This window comes from Staurois parvus, unplaced genomic scaffold (genome assembly GCF_062004578.1).
Source record: "Staurois parvus isolate SC_StPar_1 unplaced genomic scaffold, SC_StPar_1.0 ptg000154l, whole genome shotgun sequence".
In the NCBI taxonomy this organism is placed as follows: domain Eukaryota; kingdom Metazoa; phylum Chordata; class Amphibia; order Anura; family Ranidae; genus Staurois; species Staurois parvus.
The window spans coordinates 18,509,174-18,527,241 of NW_028317950.1; the positions used below are offsets into that span (position 1 = coordinate 18,509,174).

Genomic DNA, 18,068 nt, shown 5'->3' on the forward strand with positions numbered 1-18,068 from the left:
AAGGGGGGCCCAATGACACCATAGAAGGGACACAATTCCTCCCGCTGACACCAATGATGGGGCACAGTTCCTCCCACTAACACCAAAGAAGGTGCATTGTTTTTTTTCCCCACTGACACCAGGACCTTTTCTACTCCCAAAGGCCACAGTCTAGCCACCCTAAAGTGTTAAGGACAGTAAACTGTCCCTTTGTTTAGAAAGTTTGGAGGCCTCTGCACTACAGTAATCCCAAAATGAGAAACTGTAGCAGGGATCTGGCAAAATATATATCTCAAGGTTTCCATTTTAACCTACAAATGTATCCAAAAATGTCCTTGAACGTATTGAGAGTTAAAACGTAAAGGGTCAGCTTCCTGGCTCCATCTTAGCTCTACCTTTTGCTATTTCTGTTTCCTGATTATATTAGTAAAGGTGGTACCAACATGTTTATTCAGTTATCCCCTTAACTCTTTTAACATTTAAGGGCTCATGCATACTGGGCATTTAGCTTTGGCTGGAGGGCACAGGCGCACTGTCTAGCCTTTCTGCCGCCAACCTGTCATACTCTATAAGAGTTTAAACAGCTGCTGTGGCTGGACGGAGCTGGTAGGTGCACTCAGCGGAACTTCTGTTTAGAGACAAATGCCTCGAATGCAGATTGCTTGTGTTCTGGGCATTCATTCCTAGGCGCATACTGCCCTAAATGTACATACCATTAGGTGCATTGCCCTGCCCCGTCAAGCCTCAACAGCTGTCAGACTCTTACAAAGTTTGACAAGCTGTTGGCAGCAGGGTTGGATGAAAAACCTGTGCCCTCCAGCTTCAGCTAAATTGGCACTGGGTATTTAACCGTGATGCATGAAGCTTAAATGACAAAGGGGAATCTTCCAGCAGATGTCATGTTTTTTACTTACTCTGATTCCTTTTGTCTGTATTTCCTTGCATGGTGGTTGGCAGGCAGCCTGAACTTAGCACATCACAGATTACAGTCTTTGACAGAACTGCCTCCCCCTGTTCCTCAAGAACTAAAACAAAGAAAAAGAAAAGAAAAAAAGAAAACCAATAAAAATAAACTTTCCATGGTTTTTGTTGTATCTCCAAGACAGGAAGTGAAGGAAAACAGAAAAAAAAAAAAAAATCTACTATCTCCAAAACTAAAAAAATTGCTATAGACATACCTTCAGATATCTAAATAAAATCTATTAATAATTTTGCTTTAGTTTATTAAGCTCAGGAAAATGTTAATATTAATAAATATTCCTGACCTCCTAAACTAAGCAAAGTAATTTAAATGAGGTCACTAGCCATTGTGCACAGTGAGTCTGATAAGCAAAGAGTGCACATTACCGTGCTCACATCAGTGTATGCTTTCACAAATGCACATGTGTATTATAAAGTGTAAACAAGCTAGCATAGCCCTATCCTCCTTGCATTTGAATCCACAGCAAATTATGCCATGGGTCTGGTCATTAAGGCACCTTGAGACATACTGTTGTTTGCGCTGTTTCTTTGGGGTTGAGGCTTCCAGTTTTCCTCTGCTGGCGGTAGTGACCTGGACTGGTTGGTTGCGATACTGTTTTCGTCAGCTGAGAAAGAAGAAACAAGAGAGTTGGAATCTATAATTGATACAGACTTTGGGCAATATTCATATTGTCACAAGCATCAGGCAAAAATATTGGCAGAAAAGACCAGAGATTGGATCTTCCTCCAAAGACATTTTTGGTTAATAAGTACAAGTGTTAGAGGTCCAACTACCATTTCTTCCACAAGCCAGGCACTTGGAAGTTCTATTCTACCACTCTCAGCCAGGTGGACTGCTCACTCATCATCTCACTTAAACAAGAAGATAGCAGGTTCAGCATCACAGATGGAGCTACATACAGCCTGGGAGCATGAAAATGGCAACTACCATATTTAAATTATCTCAAGGTGATTTTGTTTTACAACAAATTTAATTTAAAAGGGAACGGAACAATTCAGTGTATAGAATACAAGCAACAAACATCTGGTCTTCATGGGTCCCTCCACTCATATGATGGGCAGGGGACATCAAAGATTGTACATACCTATCTTTCTTATTTCCCAATATTGGCCTTTGTCTGCCAGCCATACAGAATGTTGCAAAAAAGCAACACATTTTTTGTACTCTTTTCCATGCTTCCATTTAATTGGTTTTTATTTTTGTTTAAATGTAACAGAGGACAGACTGAGCACAAATGGCCACATGCAGGTGCCCTAAGCTAATTTGGAGCCATACACAAAACCAGTTCTAACCACCATAAAACACACCTATACTGTATAAACACAAAAAAAGCTTTATTGACAAGTAAAACGACAGTGAATCGGGAGTTCTTCTCACCGGCATGTGACTGCATGTGCTCCAGGAGGTTGTTGTAAAACTGGAACTGAATCCCGCAAGCCCCACAAGTGTACGGCTCTGTGAGAAAACAATTTGGGGTTTCAAAAAGAGTTCTCACAATTCAATCGGCTTTATCAATGTATCACAGAGGACAGCTATGTTATATTTAAACACCGTGGGAAAGCCCCTTGAAACTCCCTTGTTTCTCTGAAGACTACAGGATGTCCAAGACATTCTGGAGTCTTCTGGAGACGTGAAAATAGCACAAAGGTTGTAATGGACTATCTACATATAGCTAACCACATGATGCAATGAAGCATCACTCAAATGCCTGGAACTCTGCAAAATATATGTACATTATATAGAATGTATATTTTATAAATACATCTGGATAGTCTAATGTTTCCTGGACAGGTTATAAAAAGAGCAACAAATTTGATTCTCCCAAACATATCTACATCCACTTACTATGGACTGACTCTCTACTTCTGCTGGAAGTCTGCTCCAAGAGTCAAATACTCTTTCAGTAAAAATAATGCTTTCTAAATTTAGTTTGGAATTTTCCTCTGGCTTGTTTGAGGTGATGTTCTCTGAAACTGAAAATGCTGTCCAGCTGAACTTTATTCCACCCTTCATGTATTCTGTGGTTTCAAACATGTACTCTGACTCTGTAGACACAATCGTGCTCAAAAGTTTGCATTCCCTTGGAGAACTGGTAATATACAGTATGTACCATTTTTAAAGATGATGTGTGAGCAGGCAAAACACATTTCTTTTATTTCTTATGGGATCCCCATTCAGCTGTAGGGCATACCAGAATGGCACAATAATAAAACTAATTATGGCAACAAATAAACAAATGAAATGACCCCTATTCAAATGTCTGCATACCCTTAGTTCTTTACCGTGTATTGCCCCCTTTAGCATCAATGACAGTGTGCAGTCTTTTGTAATAGTTGTCTATGAGGCCCAAAATTCTTGCAGGTGGTATAGTTTCTCGTCTTGGCAAAATGCCTCAAGGTCACGTATAGTCTTTGGTCATCTTGCATGAACCACATGTTTGAGATCTCCTCAGAGTGGCTTGATGATATTAAGGTCAGGAGCTGTGATGCCCACTCCAGAACCTTCACCTTTTTCTGCTGTAACCACTGAAGGGTCAACTTAGCCTTGTGCTTAGGGTCATTGAAGTGCTGGAAAGTCCAAGAGTGCCCCATTCGCAGCTTTTGCAAACTTTCTGCCTGTATTTTCTGATAATATACTATGTAATAACATCTTGACATCTTTTCATAAAATTCCCTGTGCTTTTAGAGCTCACCCCCCCAAAAAACATCAGTGAGACACCACCATGCTTTACAGTACGATGGTATTCTTGTTATGGTTGATCCCTCTTCAAACACAGCGCTTATGGTTGTGACCATAAAGCTTTATTTTGGTCTCGTCACACCAGATTTCTGTGTGCCAGAAGATGTGAGGTGTGTCAAGGTGTTGTCCGGCATAGTGTAGCAGAGTTTTTTTGCAACTCGACCATGCAGCTAATTTATGTTCAAGTATCTTTGTATTGTACTCCTTGAAACAACCACTCTGTCTTTTCCCAGAGCAGCCTGTATTTCTGCTGAGGTTACCTGTGGGTTTTTCATTGTATCCCAAACAATTCTTCTGGCAGTTGTGGCTGCAATCTTTCTTGGTCTACCTGACCTTGGCTTGGTATCAAGACATCTCAGAATTTTCCATTTAATAAGTGGTTTAACAGTACTGACTGGCATATTCAAGGCTTTGGATATCTTTTTATATACTTTTCCATCTTTATAAAGTTTCATCACATTGTTACACAGGTCTTTTGACAGATCTTTTCTGCTCCGCATGGCTCAGTATCCAGCCTGTTCAGTGCATCCATGTGAAAGCTAACAAACTCACTGACTATACAAAGACACTATTTGAAATATAAAAAGCCACAGATGTGGGAACCTTTAATTGCCATTTTAACCTGCGTGTGTCACCTTATGTCTGTACCAAGGTCAAACATTCCAGGGTATGTAAAATATTGATCAGGGCCATTTGGCCATATCCTTAAATAAAAGGCAGTTTTTTGGCATGATCAATCATATTTTCAATATCAGTTCCAAAATTTTAAGATTTCTGCCAGGGTATGCAAGCTTTTGACCACAACTGTATCAAAGCGACTCTGTCACCTGACAATTCATTTCTTTCCAGATTTTGTGTGAGTTTAGCATATTTTATCAATGTTATTTACCAGTAATAGCCTCTGTCATGTAGCTACCTACAAGCCCCAGACTGTTGCTGGGTGCCATCTTGAATGCAATGAAAACTCAAAATTTCAGAGATGTGATGAATACTCACTCAAGTGAAGCTCTATGATATTCCCCTTCATTCCTCCCCCCCTCAGCCTCATCAATACAGAGCTGAAGGGAGGGGCGGAGGAGCTGGACCAGAACAGAAAAGAAGGGGCTATGGAAGGATGGAGAGGCTGTGCTAGGGAATTTACTCCTACAGTTGTCAAATTTTCTAGCAAGTTCAAAGGCACATCAAAAGAGGATAAAGATCTATTGTGGAAAAACACAATGCAAGTAAGCATTTTAAATACTTTATTCTTCAGTGCTTTTACCTTCCTCTAAGTCAGCTATAGGGTATCTACGTTCCTCCTAGCTCACCATTTTTGGAGTCCATCTCTGGACTTGTACCTCACTAAAATCATTTTGTATGTGAAGCCTCCAGAACTGGACACTGCATTCTACATAAGATCTAACTAAAGTTTTATATACTAAAATAAGGACCTCTTCCTATTGCTGGTGGTGCACCCCAGAACTCTATTAGATTTCCCCGCTGCCTGGCCACACTGTTGGCTAATTCTGCAATCTGAAATAAGCATGCCCAAACCTTTTTCTTCTGTAGTTCTGACCAACACTGTACCCCCAAAATTGCACTCTGTGAGAGGATTATTTTTCCCGAAGTGCATTGTTTTGCATTTTGAATCACTGAACCAGATTCAACTGCTTTGACCAATCTTCCTTTTTATAAAGGACATTCGGGGAATAACAAATCTTATTTATAAAAGACATCCAGGGAAGCCTCATAATCTGCTTTCTCCCTCATCCTTGTAGAAGATAGGGATCTCTAGAAAATTTTCTTTTGTATTTTCCTTCCTGTGTTTGAAAATGTCTCCAGCAGCCATCATGAGCTAGAAACTGTGCACTGCCAGAAAGCTGAGGAACACAGTAGAGCTCTTTGAAAACTTGTTTTATTTGCCTAAATATGACTATGGTATGTCAAAATTGCACTCATTTTATAAATAAAATATCTTGTTTTCCAATGCAAAAAATCCTCTGATCTGGCCATAACTCACAGAAGGCATCTAATATCATAAAACATCATTTCCAGTTCTGGTATTAACAGAACGTTTACATGTTCCGTGCTTAACAACGCTTGCTCTCCAAATGAGAGTGAAGGGTCAGTATATTATTATGTGCTATAATGCTTGTTTAGGTGTTCTGTAATTGCAAAATTGTAATTGCAGTGGGTTTACAATTCCCTATAAATTATATAAACATTTGCCCTGGTCAGTACTCCTCACTTGGCTTCTGTTTTTAAAAAATGGCAGGTGAATATTCCTGCACTCAGAGGGGAGGATTGGGAGGTGTATCTACAACAATACCTGACAATTTTGGTTGCACCCAAAGATAGATTTATTCAACTTAAAGTGTAAGTTCACATTTACAGAATATCTGTAAGGTGACCCAACACTGGACACCCTTTCCATTCGCCCCCGGTCCTGTTGTACTGGAGTCCCACTATCCTCCGCTATCAGACACGAGCATACCGCTTAACTGGTCTGGGTATTTGAAATCCATGCAGTTTTATCTCCTCTCTATACTGCTTAGCCAGTACAGACCAGAGGGATTTTAGTTGGTCAGCACCGTTACATGGACAGCGCTGACCAATCAGAGTCCATCTAGCCTGTCCTGTCAGCACTGCATGGAGAGGCATGGGGATTTCAAGTGAAGAGGCATGCTGGTGTCTAGCAAAGGATCATAGGATTTCAGGACAGCGGAAACGAGGGGGGGGGGGGGGGGTCCAGTGTTAGGTCACCTCACAGATATTTTGTAAAGGTGAACACTTTAAGTTTCTGTATCCGGCGTACTATACGCCACAGAGGTTATCTACTATCTACTCACTCCTCGACCTCCCGTGATTCCCAAATGGAAACCTACCGCGTCTTTTGGACATGTCTCACTGAATTCACAACATTAATAACCTCTTTCCAGAAGTCCTGCAATTTGGGACACGTTACTCTGCCAACTGATCCTCTTTATCTTTCTTTTGGGCAATACTGATAATCTTGACACTTTTTGCTAAAAGAGTTTGTCCATTTTTCATAATGCCTTCTATGGTTTGAGAGAAATTCTGTTGAAATGGAAATCATAGTCCACTTGTTCAGTGTCGGGGTGGTGGACGGCAGGTATCGAGGTACTCCTTTTGTATAAATTACTTATGGCAGCATTGCCCAAAGAAATATGATAAGACCTGGACTAGATGGGTTGATGCCCATTGTTTGACCATATAACAGAGTATTACTCCCTATTGCCACTCATAGTTGAGGTGTGGCATTCCACATACTCTGCGTGCCCCGTGTGCTTTATTGGTGTTAAGTACTTAATAGCATGCACTGAACATACCTCTGATTTTTTTTCCCCTCCCCCTTTGCCCATTTCAAGGCACCCCCAGCCCAACTCTCACCAAAAATTTAGATGTATTTTTTTAGGACCTTCAGAGTTAATGTTTCAGCCAAGTCAGGAAGTGATGGGAAATCTGTCCAACACCAACAGATACAAAAAACCTTTAGTAGAGCGAGGAAGAGTTAGAACTTCATATTTTTTTTATTGCTGTTCTGGTGACATCCCAATTTTGTCTACAAGCTTCACTAGGACAGGAAGTAATGGAAAATCTCCATAATGGGATTTTTTACTCTTTCCCACTGTGCCGAAACAAAAGAATGGTTACATCTAGGATTTATCACTGTATAAAAGGACAGCGTCTGATGTCAAACCACAGTGTGATTTTACTTACTGTACCACAGGAATTTTACATAGGGGGTTAATTATATAATAATAAACCTGAAGATTTCACAATACTATTATTGATAATACATCCAATGCTGGAAAGATTTATTCCTGCAAATATCTTTTGAATTCCTATGCCAACAAAAGCCTAAGGGAAAGCAGATCTGGCAGAAGGGTTATCAAGAAATCAAGTGGTGCAGTATTATTTGGCTGTCTGCCTTTACCTTGTGTGCTGATGCTATCTGCAATTTCCAGGGAGTCACCATAACAGTCAGCAGTTGACAGTTATTTTGCTTAATTAGATAAAACCAGTGGAGAGATACCAATCGAATGATGACAGATAAGACCTGGAGGACAGCTGAGATATCCTCAAAGGCCAAATTATGCTCATTTATAAAAGGAATTAAAAAGCAATGCCAGGCAACATGTGAAAGCACTCAGTGGGATATTAAAGCAGTATTAAACCCAAAAGCAAACTTTTATTATATTGCAGCTTACCAATTCTTAGATGTGATAGTTACATTGGTTTTCATTTTTTTATGTTTTCTTTCCTTTATTTTATGGTGATCCAGACAGTGAGTTTGTCTTTTCAAAAGAACAAGCTCTCTTGTAGATGTATCAGTTACAGGGATGAGACAACCCATTTACTACTGTCAGGGTTACTTAGAAAGTTCAGCCTTTATTTATGTAAAACCTTTATTCAAAAATGAAAAAAAAAATAGCTGTAACTACTTATAAAGTGAGTGCTGGAGTTTGGCTTCAATTTGTCAGTGTATTTAAACCTGCTAGTACATTTAAAGCTCCCCTCCCCCCAAACTAACAATGCTGCTGTCTAAATGTGGGGGCACTGTAGTTACATAGTTAGTCTGGCTGAAAAAAGACAAAAGTCCACCCAGTTCAACCATAAAAAAAAAAAAAAAAGTTATAATCCTATACCCGCAGTTGATCCAGAGGAAGGCAAACCCCCCCCCCCCCCCAGCAAAGTATGATCCAATTTGCTTCTTCTGGGAAAAAAATACTTCCTGATTCCCCGTGAGGCAATCGGATATTCCCTGGATCAACTTTACCTATAAATGTTATATCCAGTTATATTCTGTGTATCCAAAAAACAATCCAGGCCTCTTTTAAAGCAATCCACTTAGCTGGCCAGAACCAACTCTTGAGGGAGTCTATTCCACATTTTCACAGCTCTCACTGTGAAGAAACCTTTCCATGTTTGGAGATTAAATTTATTTTCCTCCAGACGTAAAGAGTGCCCCCTTGTCCTCTGTGATGACCTCAGGGTGAATAACTCTACACCGAGTTCACTATATGATCCACTGATGTATTTATACATGTTGAACATATCCCCCCTTAATCTCCTCTGCTCAAGAGAGAATAAATTCAGTTCCTCTAATCTTTCCTCATAGCTGTGCTCCTCCATACCTCGAATCAGTTTAGTTGCCCTTCTCTGTACTTTCTCCATTTCCCCAATGTTCTTTTTGTGAATTGGTAGTAAAGGAGGTGTGGTACTGGCCAGATCACCAGATGAAAACAGGTAGGAAAAAGCCTAAAAAAATATATTACATTTTTGTTTTTGGGTTTAATACTGCTTTATTATTATCCAGTAAATACTACAAGACGTTCAGTCCATTTACATTAATCTGAGCATTGTGTAATCTTCTGAAGAACAAGCACACATACGTCTATGCAGAATCATCAGGAGGGCAGTGGAAGTATACCTCTCACAAGCTTGTCAAATTCTGACTTCCAAGGTAAGGTTTGCATCTAACAGGTAGATGTGAGAAAGTTCTCACTGTAATATGTTTACATCTGTGTATCAGTGCAGCAAGGTGGTGTTCCAGCATCACCAGCAGCTATGTTCCAGGATCTTCACAGTGCAGACATTAGATGCAGAGGATAGATAAAATTTAGCTGAGCCTGGATGAAAAACCTAGGTGTAGGAGGTCCTCCCTGTATTCATGTCAAGGTTTAAAGCAGATATATCATTATAATTTTTATAGTTCTCTGTAGGACAAACTACATGTAAGACTTTGTCACGTTGCTAGGTTTTTTCTAACCCTAGTTACGAGGTCAGACCTGCCTCCCCTCCTGTCGCTTCATCACCAGCAAAAAGGAGATTATGGCTTCATAACTCTAGCTTGGCACAGCTCTGAGCTGTTTCCACAAACAAGCAGCAGCAGGAATGCAGAAGTACTGGAACACATCAGCCTCTGCATTCCTGCTGCTTGTCTGTAGAATGTGCTCAGGGTTCTAAATGGACTCCAAGAATAAGATAGTACAAGTACAAAAATGTTATTTTCTTTATCATCCACTAAGGGATGCCCCTCAATGGACAATAAAGAAAATGCATTTTTTATTCCGAATTTTAGGCCGTCGTCAGCTTGTAATAGAACAAAAAGTTAGAGAGTGGATTTGTAAATATAAAGTAACATCAGTGTCAGTGCAGAATTTACATCCTTCTGTTGGGTTGGGCAATGCAGGCTAGGAGGAAGGCACGAGAAGAGACAGATGTCTATATCAGGCTGGCAATTATTTTCTGCAAGTTGTCCTAACACAGGCCCCGTCCCCACCATCACTGCCCCCATGCCACTGTATCATGCAGTTCAGATCGTAGTGACAAAAAATAAATTAAAGGAGATACTGGGGTGATTTACTAAAGGTAAATAGACTGTGCACTGCAAGTACACTGCAGTTGCACTGAAAGTGCAGTTGCTTTAGATCCGAGGGGAGGCTCTGAAATGAGGTGAAGGTCTGCTGATTTCTTTCATCCATTCATGTGGAAGCAAAAATGCTGTTTTTTTATTTTCCTTGCATGTTCCACTCAGATCCAGAGCAAGTGTACTTTCAGTGCACAATGTATTTGCCATTAGTAAATCAACCCCATTGTGTAGTCAGCTGTATTGATCACCAATGGGCTATCAGGATCTGCCTGCTTTATCAGATGACTGCAGCATTAAAAAAGTAATTAAAATCAGATGTTGGACCTTAAAAAGTTTAAATTCTCAAAACGCAATAAAAAGACGTTCAACAAGTCCACAAGATCCTGTTACAAAACCTAGTCTGGGGCTCAGTTATCTCAAATTTGACTGTACCTATAAAAACCTTTGTCAGTCCTTAAAGGCTAAGTTCACCTTCTTCAAAAAATAATAAATGCACATTTTTGTAGGAGAAAAAAAAGTGTATTTCTTGCACAGGAGCCTGCAGAGAATCGCACCAGCGATCAGTAGATAGCGGTTGTAAAGTTGGGCTCCTGTAGAAGTCCTCTGGCTTTCTGCTCATACCTCCATACAGGCTTTCTATTAAAAAACTGGAGGACATGTCAGTTGACTACAAGAGCACTCATCATAGCCCCTCACAATCCATTGGGAACTACAAGCCATCTGCTGCGGATGTATATAGAACCTGTAGTTTTCTCATTTACAGATTCCTATTAATGAATGACTTGGCTGTGCGAGTGGAGCCCTGCACAGCTGCACCATTTTCAAATTGTTTTCAAATGTGCCACCAGATGCAAAGTACCTGAGTGCCTTTATTGTTTGCCTGTGTATTGTAAGCTTCCTCAGGCTATACAAGGCCACAAGTTATCTCCAATACATTTTTGAAAGTCTATTTCTGACTTTGGTTGGGCATTAACCCTTTACATGTCTCTAAATTCTCAATTACCCTAACTCCTAACCTAATCACTACAGTGAGCCAATAACCCCTAACAATTTCCCCTAATGCTTAAAGTTACACTAAACTGGTTTACAAAAATATTGATGTATTCATAACTGAAAAAGTATCTTCTTTTGGTCTCTGTTTCCCCCCTTTTATTTTTTGCTGTGATCCAGCTTCCTGTTAAAGGGCAGTTACGTTCATTCTCCATGGCCCCACTGATAGAATGTAGCCCCCTCTCTTGCACACTCCCGAGATGGACTAGTACTAGAGAGTATGGGATTCATAGCATACATGACCAAAACTAATGTGCACTGCTAATTCCAAACACTGGGGAGGGGAAAAGGAGAGGATCTGAAGTTCACAAAAGATGTTACAAAGAGGCAGAAAAACACAGAAAGAAATTTCCTAAAAAAAAGATTACAGCCATTAAGTAGTGAATGTGTAAGGTTTTTTTTTTGGAAAAAAGGATATTGTTTAGTGTCATCAAACCAAAATATAGAATTCCAGGCTTAGCACCAACCTAATCCCCAAATTAGGCCCCAATAATTAACCCTAAAAGTCTGCTGTATACTTGCCTTGTTAGGCACTGTAAACACAACAGTGGCAAGATTTTAGTGCAAGGATAAACTGATTTGAGATTTCCCTAGGACAATTAGGATTGTGAGAATTATTGTTCCACTAATAGTCTTGCTCCTTAGGTCCTGTGCCAATAATGGGAAGGGGAAGTATAGTTTTATTTTTTTTTAAGTGCTACAAAATATAATTTTTCATATTTTGTTTCTTTGTAATCAGGCAAATAGGGTGTATGAAAATGTAAATGTTTACCATTTACAGCCAGAAGGTGGCAGGTTGTAAGGAAAAGCAGGAGCTCTCTGTTGATTCTGTTATTCCTAAAATAGGCCTAGCTAGCAGTAGATATGAGATTGCCAAGACTGGTGAATGAGTTATAGACTGAATGAGCCATAAGTATAGTTCTAATCAGGCTGCAAACAAACCAGCAGACAGTACTGGACTTTGTTTTAGAAAACCAAGATTGCTCTGGTGATGAAATGAAAAAAATACAAATGATATTGAATACATTAATTTAAAGAATTGAAAAATAAATTTGACCAAAAAATTAGTATAGTTTACCTTTCCAATTTGTTAGTTTTTTGCTCTGAGTGCTTGAACAATTGTATATCTATTTATTTTTAGGTGGTAAAACTGGCCTGGTATCATTCACTGCACAGCTATGACCTGCTGTCCTGCTGTTTTCCCTGACAAAGCTAGTGGGTGTATGAAAAACACTCCAAGTTACTAGCAGTCCCTACATGACATGATCCTCACCAGACCACCATGAGCAAAGCAGTCTAGGTATTAACATCCTATACATACCTATGTGAAACGGCATGACCAGCTGTTGTGCAAAATGACATTACGGCGTAGAACGATAACGTACACACTATATCAGTATTTGACCTTGCAGGAGATGTCCGCTGTGGCTATCAGGGTGATTTACAGTACCAGAAAAGGTATATTGACGATATTTCCATGGTCACAGAAGGAAACACCACAGATAAGACCTTTCATCTCCCATTTCATGCTTACCTTCTGCTTTGGCACTCTTCTCCTCTTTAACCAGCTTGTTGTTTTCCTCTTTTCTTTTTATTTTTTTCTTCCATCCCTTGCCTGAATGAGGTTAAATGTATAAAAAAGACAAAGATTATCCTTTCTGTGAATACAACCCAGTAGGACATTAAGAAAAGTGTAATTTTAGCTTCCACATCAAGATGTCCCCAAAGCAGAGAAAAGTTAATTTTCTTTTCCTTAACGTGATAACGGTCAAAATTTAATTAAAGCCAAAACCTTTTTGTTTTGGAGTAAAAATGGTTAAAACTCCTGACCATTTTTTTTTACTTCTTTTCTCAAGACAAGAGAAAAAAATTAGAGGATTTTCTTTACTTTAAAAGGATCTCTTATCTTACACAATTTTCACCACAAGTGTCCCATTTGGAATATTTCTCTTCTGTTCCGGAGCTAGTAACAATTCAAAATTGTACTTCACTTTCCCTTCCAGTGACAATGGTTACCAGGACAAAAGGAGAAAGTGAATCCCATGCAGGGACACAGAACAATAAAAACCTAACTGAGATTTTAACTACCAGCATATATCAAAGGTAAGTAAGCACACCAAAATTACAGAAGATGGACTGCGGCTGGTTATTTTTAGTAGGAAGATGCAAAATTCATACAGAATATTTACATGGGAAGGCTTAGCAAAGTTTTGTACAATAAGAGAACAGCATTGTACCAGTAAACTCAACTCACTACACTGGGATAATATTGTCATTAAGATACAAACTCCACACAGTCATAGCCTACTGAAACTTTTCAAGCACAAATGGTATATGTAATAGACAAATCAACAACTAAAATACAGGTAAACTAGAGTCCTGGTGTACTAGAAAGGGAAGGAGTACTAGGGGATCAGCAAGAAATGGTCGGGGGGTAATACTTAAAACCTTGTTCACCAAGTTCTCCCACACTCTAGGTATAAGATTTATCTGCTTTACTTGTTTGAGTTTAACCTTCTCCAAACTGTGTAATGCATATATGCAACGGCAGGTAGTGTGGACCTTAATGCCCAGCTGCCGCACATATCTGTGGTCTGAGGTTGTGTGCTGACAATGCGCTCATTGCTTGCTCCCAGTACATTGACCAAGCTGTCTCCAATGGTTCTTGGTCAAGGATTCTGACTAGGAGCCAGAGCGATTGGATCATGATCGCGTGTCTCCTTGTGAGAGCCAATCACAGTGGTCATGTGATCAGAAAGCCAATGCGCCTCCCTCCACTAAAGCACATTTAAAAAGCCACTGGGAGGCGGTGTGATGAGGTTAAGCACCTGTAATGATTTTGTTTTATGAAAAAAAAAAAGATATAATATCTTTCTATAAAGAATATCTTTCTATAAAGATAGAAAAGATAGAATATTGAATAGAATACAGGTGTGCTAACCTAGTCTTAACAAGAAGTTCTAACTATCCCTGTTCTAACCCAAACAAAAGGATTGGCTTTAGTTACACATTAACAATGTGAATAATATCTATTTGTGTTAATGTTTTGAAACCTTGCATCCATGTCCAGTATGTGTATGGTACACAGTGGTTGTACCTAACCATTTCATCCTCTCAACACATGTCTATCGGTCAATTCTAAGGGTAGCAATAGTCTTGAGAAAAGCCTTCTGAAATGTGATGTGTGACGAGACTTCTGCTTGTTGGCTGTAGCCCCAGGACCCACTGGGGTTTTTCCTGCAGCTTATCCATGGACTAATGTGACATATGTTTTATGTTCTTCCCATCTATGATAGGATGAAAGTATCATGCAGGTTGCAAAGGGATATCTAGCCAGTAAATAATGAGCAATTAAAAGCACTTTGACCATATGAAACATTTGGTATTGCCTCCTAGCCCTAAACAGCACAGTCCTGCCCCATATCCCCAGCATGCTCAACGCAACATAGTTGAGGACTGGTGTTGACAAAGACTCTCATGACGTATTGCAGAGGAAAGACTTGAAAACCGGAGCTTATACCAATTAAAACCAGTCAAAAAATGTTTCCCCAGAAAAATAGTTTTCCTTACTACTACTCTTTACTACACCTCCTCCAGGCTGTACCGTTGCAAGAGACACCAGAAATAATTAGAGCTGCATATAGCCACTAAGGCGTTTGTGTCAGTCAGCAAGATATGAGACGCATTTTACAAATGTGTGCCAAATGCAAGTACAAACACATGAAATATGCAAAGAGCTTGGTATAGAAACAAAATCAAACAAACCTTGCATGACCGGAAATGGGCTTGAAATCATGGGGCTGGGAGATTCTGAAATGATAAATATTAACATCTCAATCCAGCATTACTGTGTTATCATTATATTAAACTACTAACATAACCTACAGAGCATCATGGTGAAACGAAAGACCACAAAGCTACTGCGTGACTGCAATGGTATCCAAGATTTTGAAGAACCATGTGGTTGAAGCTTATAAGTCTAACTTACTAACTACATGAAAAGCAAGAAAGGGGATAGACATCCTGGGGAGAGAGAGCGGGAGATAGAGGATGGGAAGACAGAGAAGGAAAGAAGGACAGGGTGGAGAGAGAGAAAGCTAGGGAGAAGGGACAAGATGTAGAGAAAGAATGAAAGTAGGAGAGAAAAAGGATGGGGGAAGAGACAAATAAAGACAGGGGAGTGAGAGTAGGGGTGTATTTACCACAAGGCAAACATGGTATTTTCCTAAGGCGGCATTTTTCAGGGGGGCAGCACCCCCCAGGAAGAAGGGACATATGCGGCATGGGGTCCAGGTGGGATCCCGAAGAGTCTGCGGGCTGTTTGATGGTGTATGCACAGCCCGACTCTCATTCTCGGGGATGTCCGGAGCTGTGAAGGTGAGTGTCTTTCTCTCTGTTGCCAGGGGGGGTGGGGGGCGGACAACTTGTTAGTGGAAGGCTCTCTCCGAGTGGGGGTTGGGGGTTTGGTGTTGGTCAGTGCCAGGCTCTCTCCACCCGGAAAGGGGGGGGGTCTGATTTTTGTGTTGCCTAGGGCAGCAAAAAAAATAAATACAGCATTGAGAGAGAGAGTTCTGCAGGAGGAGGGGACAAGCTAGAAAGAGATGATGAAAATGAGGGAGGAGGAAGTTCGGGCAGAGAGAATGAATGAGAAAGAATGGAAAAGAAAGAGAGTGTGCTAGGATTAGGGGACCAGCTGGAGAGATATAATGAAAGCAAGGGAGGAATAAGATGGGGGAAAAAGAGAAAAGGAGGAGGGGGGAAGAGAGAGAGATAGAGAAAGGTAGAAGGGAGGCAATATGCAAAGACAGAATGAAAGAACAGGGAGAGGGTGAACAAGTGAATGAGCGGGAGGGTGGAGAAAAGAAACACATTGGAGAGAGAAAGAAAAAAAGAAAGAAGATTTAACTTCTGACAGACTGAGGTAGTACTTTTGCAGGAATGGTTTAAGCCAGGGGTGTCCAACACATGGCCACGGACTGCATGTGGCCGAAGACAGACCAACATAAAATTGTAAACTTGCTTAATGTTGAACTTCTTTTTTTTTTTTAAATGCACTTACACTTAGTAAACACATGTGGCTGAATAAAAATTTGACAGTGTCTCATTACTGGACTTTAATAAGTTTTATCTCTCCAAAGAAATCTCCCACGTTTCACAATAACGCCCTATTTATGAAATCAGTTTTCAGCAGCGCCTAAATTTTTGAGCAACTATTTCTAAGGATGAAGGACAAAATTAGAACCAAAATATCCAACAAGCACCTTGAGAATTAATTGAGAATTGCTACCACATCCATTGAACCAGATATTGATGTGTTAGTTTATCAAAAACAGTGTCAAATATCGCACCAGTTTTATGTTGCACTTTTACTTTTATAAAAAAAAATTACGAAAATATTACGTTTTATTACTCTGAAATGTACATTATCTATATCAGTGATCATTAACTTGTGATCTGCCTGACTTTTTCTGCTCATCAGCTATCCTTATTGTTAGTGTATTTTATGTGAGGTCCAAGACAATTCCACTTCTTCCGATGTGGCCCAGGAAAGTCAAAAAGTTGGACACCCCTGGTTTAAACAAATGTTAAAAAGTTAACAACTAGCTATAATTTTGTGTTCAACAGCATCATCCATTGGTATAATTTAGTATGATCCTTCAATTTAACTGTACAGGTACACACGTTCAAAAGTAACTTACCCTTCTGCCAACTGGACCCTCCTCCACTACCTCCTCCTCCGGCCATATCAGACATCCCTGCGTGTGTCCGACTGGAGCCAGCTGCAAACACAAAGTTATTTAAAAAAAATGATTGAGATACTACATGTATGGCGACACAAAATAACTCCATACAAATGCAGAAATTCTGCCATCTTTCTGAATTGGTGTTAAATCTGACTCTGTGCCCTTGGTGGATAGATGTGTCCACAAACATGAACTTTACATCATGTCTCTTGGCAAATACTCAGCTTGTAAAATCTATTGGAATCTGAACCTCTGGAGAAATAAAATGCAATCTACCTGTTGTGAATTGTAGTGTCCGCCAGCAAAATGGTGATACTGCCATGTGTGTGGTAGCGCCATTGGGATAACCTAAAATGGAGGCAAGGCTGTATTGGGCAAGGAGATCTTAACATGGAGCAGTTACTATGAATGCACTAGGTAGAGGCACCATTTTGAAACATCAAATGTGTGCTCATTCATTGAACAAGTGAATGTGGAACATTGGGATGGTATTGGTGAAGGCAGAAATGCTTGACACTGCATTGGCAGCACATGGAGAAGTATGTTGTTGGCGAGCTGGGTCCTGTGTGTTGGTGTTGAGACAAAGAGCTGGTCCATACATGTCAGACAGCAGGATCCTGCACATCAGTGCAGAGGCAGAGAGCAGGGTCCTGCAACTCAGAGCAGTGGCGGTGAGCAGGGCTTTACATGACGGTATGGTGGCAGTGAGTCATGTTTTCTTGGTCAAATGTATTTCAGTGTAAAAGTGGGTAGGTTCAGGGGCGCTCAGTGGAGAATGCGCGGATGCAGTGATGTTCAGTGGAGAAGTGCACGGGTGCAGCAGAATTCAATTAGTGGGACATTAAGTGGCTAAAGGGTTAAAAGAGGTGCACTAAGTTGGCAATAATAGAACAGAATAGAGTTGTAGACAGGTAATAGGGTGCAGTAATTGGTTAGTAAGGGAGTAGTGGGGGATCCTAAAAGGACATTAGAAGTGTGGTAGCACGGCAGTAGATGAGCATATTAATGCAGACCACATAGTCAATCCACATTATCACACGTTAGTGGTGGCAGGGTTCAACATATGTAGCAGCGGCATGTAGCAGTGACTTGCAATCTATATAAAAAGGCGGAAAACATGGGGAAACTAAAACTTCATCTTACTTCCTTTACTTCTTTTACATCAATCATAGAATTACCAGTAGAGCTATGTATTGTC

General features: G+C 40.2%; 1 protein-coding gene across 5 annotated transcripts in view; it reads right to left on the reverse strand.

Moving 5' to 3' along the window:
- ZNF618 (zinc finger protein 618) overlaps window positions 1-18,068 on the reverse strand; it is a 196,651-nt gene that overhangs the window by 13,368 nt on the left and 165,215 nt on the right. For 2 of the 5 annotated variants that reach the window (XM_089675153.1, XM_089675148.1), the window contains 6 exons: window positions 16,826-16,906; window positions 14,892-14,936; window positions 12,661-12,741; window positions 2,339-2,416; window positions 1,458-1,565; window positions 894-1,004 (listed from right to left, as the gene is read on the reverse strand). In XM_089675153.1, coding sequence (XP_089531279.1) covers window positions 894-1,004; window positions 1,458-1,565; window positions 2,339-2,416; window positions 12,661-12,741; window positions 14,892-14,936; window positions 16,826-16,906 — 504 coding nt within the window. The remainder of the gene's footprint in view (window positions 1-893; window positions 1,005-1,457; window positions 1,566-2,338; window positions 2,417-12,660; window positions 12,742-14,891; window positions 14,937-16,825; window positions 16,907-18,068) is intronic. The other 3 variants (XM_089675150.1, XM_089675152.1, XM_089675151.1) reach the window with 3 other exon arrangements.